The 7,757-nt window shown below is 36.2% G+C and overlaps 1 protein-coding gene across 4 annotated transcripts in view; it reads right to left on the bottom strand.

Moving 5' to 3' along the window:
• The window catches only part of LOC106869479 (probable E3 ubiquitin-protein ligase MID2), a 38,931-nt gene that overhangs the window by 11,345 nt on the left and 19,829 nt on the right, over positions 1-7,757 (bottom strand). For all 4 annotated transcript variants that reach the window (XM_014915235.2, XM_052968647.1, XM_014915233.2 and 1 more), the window contains exons 2-3: positions 6,627-6,674; positions 1,941-2,093 (exon numbers count right to left, since the gene is read on the bottom strand). In XM_014915235.2, the coding sequence (XP_014770721.1) occupies positions 1,941-2,073 (133 nt within the window). In that variant the 5' untranslated portion in view covers positions 2,074-2,093; positions 6,627-6,674. The remainder of the gene's footprint in view (positions 1-1,940; positions 2,094-6,626; positions 6,675-7,757) is intronic.

The raw sequence follows: 7,757 nt of genomic DNA, 5'->3' as shown, positions 1-7,757 counted from the left end.
GGAGATAGATATTTTGAAAGGCTGCTGCTCTCTCAAGCATACACAGTACTCCTATATCTATTGTTACAATATTTTAGTGTCCAGGAGAATTTAATTGTAATCATGCTTGCTTTTGTTTCTGATAGCATGAGTCACACATGAAACAATCACTACGGTTACATAAAAAGTGATAAAATCAAAACTTCCCACATGTACGCATGCGCGCGCACACACGCCCCCCCCCCCCACACACACACAGGGAGTAAAAGCTTAATTTCACCATGTTAATACATCAAGACACACCAGTAGTTATGGAATTTAGGTCAAAGGCCAAAGGATGAAATATTTACTTTAAGGATATCTGGAATATTTGTTGTATGAAATGATGGAAAATAACATTACAATATCATTATGACAGGATTAGACTAAAAATAAATAAATAAATAAAACTAAGCAACTCAAATATTTATCACAGAAAAACTAGAAGACAGAATGTTGAAGTTTGAAATTAGATTTATAATCTAATAAACGGTTTGTCAATTACATAATCTATATTATTGCTTGCCTATTGAATCAATGATCTTTCTTTCAAATCTTGTCATTTTGTTTTGGGGACAGCACACACAAACATCCAAGATCATATCTAGAAGAGGCCCAGGCAATGGATTCATATTAAGTTACTCACAGGTACATTCCACCCTCTTGCCCATGAATGCACTGTTTTCTTTCTCTACTTTTTTCTACTACTACTACTACTACTATAACAGAACTCTGCTCTTTGTCACTGATTAGGCTCATCTCAGCTCCACTAAAGCATTTCTTTTCCACTCTTTCCATTCCTCCCATCATTCTTGTTTTGTCCAACCCCTAGACCTTGCACTAATCACTACACTCAGTCCTTCTTTCCAGAACACTGACATTCTGCAACTCCTCCCTCCTTATTTCTTTCCTGCAAATGTTGACTTACAAAGATACAAATGGAGCATTAATGGCATCAATCTCACTACTCTGAGGGCCTGTGAAGGCCATAAGCACTTCCCCTTTCTCCACACTCAGCTATTAAAAGATGAAATTCAGTAATGAGATATATGGTGCATTCATCACCATGTTCAATGCAAGTTCCCTTGTTTTGGTACCTCAATTTCTGATGGAGTCATGACATGTAATAGGTCTTGGGTATTTTAAACCTGGTGGAGCCATCTATCTCCAAATCAGAACAGGTGATTTCTTCCAGTGTCACTTGTACTTTAATTGTTGACCTAAAAAATATAAAACAAAGTTGACCTCAACAGATATTCAGCTCAGAACACTGACAGCTGAATGAAATCTGCAATGCATACAATCCAATGCTCTGGTGACAGTCACCTCAACAGCTTAACTGAAAGTTGCTGACAGATGAATCCAAATAAAGAGCGCTGGCAAAAGTGTTAGCATGCTGGACAAAATGCTTAGTATTTCATCCATCTTTACATCCTATGTTCAAATATCACTGAAGTTGACTTTGCTTTTCATCCTTTCGGGGTTGATAAAATACGTACCAGTTGAGGACTGGGATTTATGTAATCAACATAACTACTCCTGGCTGTGGGTATAAAAACTGCAGCCCTCTGCCAAGCTGTGTCAAGCCAGTGTGGCTGAGTAAACTCATCAAACCAGTATGATCTCGAGCTCAAATTCATGGCCTTCACATGGACTGTGGTTGGTGAAGAGAATATGCTGAGGGCCCTTGTCCTGAAATGGGCTGGAAATGGACAATCCAATCCAAGGGAGCAGATATTTAATCAATTCTATGACACTATTATAGAAATCTACCCAGTTTAGTTTACATATACAAATGTGTTTCCTTGGCATTGCAGCCTGCTTAATAAAATTCCTCCCAAATAAAATAACTATGGTGCCACATGTAAAGAATAATTCAATCAATAATAGACCAAAATGAACTATGAAAATATTTCTCTTACCTTCTCGTCCAATTTCGCCGTCAGATGCTACTAAATCTTGCAAACATTTTTTGCATATGCTGTGTGAACAAGGCAACAGTAAAGGATCAGCAAAGAGCTCCAGACAAACAGGACATGATAGTTCCTCCTCCATTACAGTGCAGGAAAACAGGTCTGTATCAAACAAGAATATGTAAAAAAGGAATTGTTACATTATGTGGTGTGATGGAGGAAAAAGACAAGAAGCAAAAGGGAGAATGAAATACTGCGACCTTACCTTGTCGACCGTGGCGGGGTAAACAATCACTCCAGATCAAACCACGTCTTCTACACACGCCGTCTATGTTCGAACTGACCACACGTGCTCGCTGTCCACGCATTCGCATGTGGCCGATTTCCGCCGGCCCTTCCGGTCTGTCTTCACTTCCGTTTGCTTCATCTGCGATCCCTCTCCACCAACAACACATAGCTCATCACAGCGCATAACACCACATGTAACACCACACATTATTTAAATTACTTTTAGATGCGAAAAATCAAGTTGCTGCCTACATTGGCTAGAGTACTTAAAAGATATCGAACTTTTAATAACTCACTTCACAACTTCAAGGTTCAGGTTCCATCTTGCCGTGTGGCACCTTGGGTTAATGTCTTCTACTCCAGCCTTAGGCGAACCAATGTTTTGTGAGTGAAATTTAGTAAATGAGAGTGAGCTTGAGTGGCACAAATGTGAGTGTGCTCCTTTGTTTTCACATTGAAACCGTTGGAGTAACAGTGATGTTTATTTACATCTTCTATAAGTAATGTGTTCCTTACCTTAGCAGTTTTGTTGGTTTGCATGTGTGAAAACCAGTGAAAAGAGTACCTTATTTGAAAAACAAGGGTTGGTGACAGAATCTTGCTATAGAATACAGCGTCAATAAGTCTCACACAGCTCATACTGGGATGGTAAAAATCAACATAAAAATGATGGTGATGAAAGCTGTGAAAAGCTAACTATTATGCAGTAAGGAGAAACACTCATTACATATCAATAGGTACCCTACTTTACTCTTTTATAAACTAATTAGAATAACAGTGCTACTTCTCTTTAATTCAAGCAGCAGTTCTCTCGTCGAACTGATCTGCCATTTCTTTATTACTCCTTTTGTTATATTTGTTGAAATACCAAACTTTGTTTCAATTGATTTTGAAAGTGAAAAATTCCACAAAATATTTGTCATTATTAAATAAAGTTCTGGAACATAAATAAACATGTGATTTTGATGGAAGGTTTTAATTTTAATCACTTTGTAACAGAGTTTGTCTCACTGAACAAGAATTGTCTCAGGCAGGTTTGTAGCTATGGTGCAGCCTCACCTGGAATTTGCGTCTCCGGTCTGGAACCCCTATCTTGCCCAGGATATTAATCATCTGGAAACCGTTCAGTGACGTGCAACCAGGAGAATACCCTCCATCAGGCATTTGCCATATTCTGAATGCCTTACTTCCCTGGGTATGGATACATTGAAACTCCGACATCTGGCAGCTGACTTGGCAGACGCCCATAAAATTATTAACCATCTTACTAACAATAACTCTGAGCACCTTTTCAAACTCCACCTGTCTAACACCTGTGGACATGTTTACAAAGTCAGAAAACATCACAGCTCCCATGACTTTCGGAAACACTTTTTCACGCTAAGAGTTGTATGGAACAAACTGCCAGCATCAGTTGTTAGTTGTCGGAGCACTGCATCCTTCAAAACTTCCATGCTTCCTGAGATTCGCCAACACTACACCTGATTTTCTCCCCTCCATACACACGCAAACATGTATCTAACTCATACACTGTTCACTTTCCAGACATTTGTACATTACTGCATATGCTTTATGTGCACTTTATACAATAATTTCATTATCATTATTATTATTAAAAGGGTTAAGCCTGGCAATCCAATACCTTTGTTAGCCTGTGTTTCTGGATTCAACCTTATTGCTGGTGAAAGCTTTAAAACCTTATACTTACCACACTATCTTAGTTAGTCTCTGCTGCCAACCGTTTTCTGCTATTATCTTACACACATAATATTGCATATCCAATATATATTCTGAAATCATTCCTATCCATTTGATGATCTCTTGAACACTCTCTGCTCTCCAGTGTTATACTGAACCAGTTTCAATTTGCTTTTCTATATCAAGGAAGAAACTCTTTATAACCAACATAGTTAACTGGTCTCTGAGCATCTCCCATCCTTTAACACTAATCACAATATTTTCACAGATCCATTTCAAGTACTAATTGTTGTTGTTTAACCCCAGATCAGCCAAAATCAAACAAACTTGTGATCAGAGACATTCCAACCTGAACAATCCTATCATTTTAAGAATACCCAGGAATACATTATCCGACAGAACTATACTTTTCAAGATCATATGTGTGATCTGAGTGAGATTTGGCTGCTATTTCTAGCAGGTCTAGCAACCATTTGGAGGCTTACTTGTTGATTTGTTTAGCAAAGTTTTTTTTTTCTTTTCTTTTTTTTAAAATTATAGCAAGCTGTCTAAACAGTTCCTGATCTTCAACTCATTATGCCTGCTACTAACTGTTCCATTGCATCTAGAGCATTTTCAAAAATCAAGTTTCATATCAATCTACCAGGAATCCTACCAATTTCCTGCCTACTGACTTGCTATAGCAAAGCAAATTTGCTTCTGAGTTACTTTTAGACTCTTGTGTCCTTTGCTACTTACCTTCATCTTAGTCTGTCATGCTAACCATGTATAATATATATTTAATCCTTTTCTCATGCTAACCATGTATAATATATATTTAATCCTTTTCTTAATCCTTTTGAAACCAACCTGCTTGTGACCACCACTGGTGCTGTGATACTTTTTGATTTCAAGAGTTCTAAATTAAAACCTTCCATCAAAATTTCATATTAATTCAGGTTCCAAACACCAGTTTAATAATTACAAAGTATTTTACTAAATTCTTCATTATTTTCAAAATTAAAAACAGTGTAGAAAAATGGTAAGAAAAGAGTTAAAGCTCACAAGAGTGCGTCTAATTTTCAAATGGATCACATATCAGTATAGAAAAGTTGTTTGGAGCAATGATACAAGACTGTAATCAAATGTACTCAAAGAGTGAGGTGAAAATAAAGATATTTAGAAGTATACCTAAGCATAAGCGTGGCTGTGTGGTGAGAAGCTTGCTTCCCAATCACATGGTTCAGGGTTCAGTCCCACTGCATGGCACCTTGGGCAAGTGTCTTCTACTATATAGCCTCGGGCTGACCAAAGTCCTGTGAGTGAATCTGGTAGATGGAAACTGAAAGACCGGCTATTTGGGAATTCTAAAAGGTGAACAAACTATTTGTACTCTAATACATTCTTAACAAAACACACCTCAACTACATATATATGTGTGTGTGTGTGTGTGTCTCCCTTTTGCTTGACAACCAATGTTGGTGTGTTTACATCCTTGTAACTTAGTGGTTCAGCAAAAGAGACCAATAGAATAAGTACCAGGCTTACAAAAAATAAGTCCAGGGGTTAATTTCTTCAACTAAAAAGGTGGTGTTCCAGACATGGCGACAGTCAAAATGACTGAAACAAGTAAAAGAATAAAAGAATATTTGCTAAATTCTAATATGAATTTTGCTGGCAATTTTAAACCTACTTTTAGCTAGCTGGTATATGACTCGAGAAGCTCTGCATTTAATTTTCTCATTCTCACTCAAGCTGTAAAGTAGTGGTTCCCAACTAGGATCCTAAGGTCTATATGACCTTTGTGGGTCCTTATAAGATTTTGCTATCAAAATTTATGTACAATAAATTGGTTATACTTCTACAATACACAAAATATTTTAATAACTCTTTTTTATACAATTCCTAATAATATTTAATGATAAAAACATAAGATATTTTTAAACATCGAATGGTTACGAGGGTCCGTCCAAGTAAAATATGAATCAAAGGGTGTCCATAGCTGATAAATGGTTGGGAATCACTGCTGTAAAGCTTAGTATTTTGTAAGACACTATCAGTAGGACAACACAGAGAATTTGTTGTCCTTACCAAGAATTCCAAAAACATCCACAATTAAAGACTAATTACAAAATCAAACTAAATTCTATCCAATGCAACTATTTTGCTCCAAATTTGCCATGTCGTTTTTCTATTTTCTCCACAACTTGAACCTCTGATTAGGTTTGCGATCAAACAAGTTTGGAAAAAGGATGTTTTACCAACCACATGGTTCTGGGTTCAGTCCCACTGTGTGGCATCTTGGGCAAGTGTCTTCTACTATAACCTCGGGCTGACCAAAGCCTTGTGAGTGAATTTGGTAGACGGAAACTGAAAGAAGCCCGGAGTATATATATATATATATATATATATATATATATATATATATATATATATATGTGTGTGTGTATGTTTGTGTGACTGTTTTTGTCCCCCCAGCATCGGTTGTCAAGCGATGTTGGGGGGTGTTTACGATGCTGGTGTGTTTACGTTCCCGTAACTTAGCGGTTCGGCAAAAGAGACCGATAGAATAAGTACTAGGCTTACAAAGAATAATTCCTGGGGTCGATTTGCTCGACTAAAGGCGGTGCTCCAGCATGGCTACAGTCAAATGACTGAAACAAGTAAAAGAGTAAAAGAGTATATGAAAGCAAAAATTTAAGGGATAAAAACAAAAAGGCTGTTACTTACATCTTTTCTTATTGAACCATTTAAGAGAATCAATTTTTGGTGAAGGCGCTGAAAAAGAACCCAAGCAATCATTATTAAAAAGGATTTAAAATATCCTCCAATTTGTATTAAAAAAAAAAAAGGGGGAGAAAATGAAAAATCATTAACCCATTAGCATTCAGCTTATTCTGTGAAACAAAGCTTATCAATTCACATTTTTAAAAATCAATCAATTATTTTGTAACTTAGAGACTTTGAAGATGTTTATTTTTAGAATGATATTGCAGGGTAGGTGTGAGATGCTAGATATGGCCAGTCTGAACATAAAATGGGTAGAATAATCGGGCTGGATATGGCTGGTTTAAATGCTAAGGGGTTAATGGAAGAAATTTTAATTCCATGTAAGTTTAACACTGAAAGAAATTTACAGTGAACAATTAACTGTAACTTCCTGGTGAAATCTAATAATCACTGTTATTAGTTGTAGCAGTAGTTGAAAACAGTAATTTGAAATATTCAGATAAATATAGAAAAATATTTTGCTCATTGGGTGAGTCACATTTGGAATTTACTCCCTATAAACCTTTTGTGATCATATTTTGAATGAAATATAGTGCCTAGATGTTTTCATTATTTCATTTTAACTAATGAAGGATTTGGAGAGGATTTAATCAAATAACTATCACTTGCTACACTTTGGGAGGTTCATACTGTCAATTAAAACACATACAGTGGGTGCAGTTCATTTCAGTTTTATCACTTAATTTGATAAATTAATTTATTAATTGGTTTGTCAAGGTTCTTTCATAGCTTGTAATCTTATCCATGATGATGTGTCCCTCCTGCAGCCTCACACTACCACACACACACACTTCTTTATTCTAAAATAGAACTAATTTTCATATTCATGTCTGCATTGAAAGTTTGTTTAGAACGTAATCCAAAATAAGATTCTTAATATTATGATGAAAAGTTTTTTATCTAGAAATAAATATATTTTAAAATGAGAAATTTTGTTCCAAAGAACTAAGGCTCATCTCTGATTGGCTGGTACCAAAAGAATTAACAACACTGCCACCTGGTGCTAAGATATCTTTAGTTGAGTTCATTATGCAAGGATTGAAAAAAGACACCTGGTTCTTTCCCAGTTTT

The sequence above is a fragment of the Octopus bimaculoides genome, chromosome 6 (genome assembly GCF_001194135.2).
Source record: "Octopus bimaculoides isolate UCB-OBI-ISO-001 chromosome 6, ASM119413v2, whole genome shotgun sequence".
In the NCBI taxonomy this organism is placed as follows: domain Eukaryota; kingdom Metazoa; phylum Mollusca; class Cephalopoda; order Octopoda; family Octopodidae; genus Octopus; species Octopus bimaculoides.
This window is presented reverse-complemented; position numbering and strand designations above follow the sequence as displayed.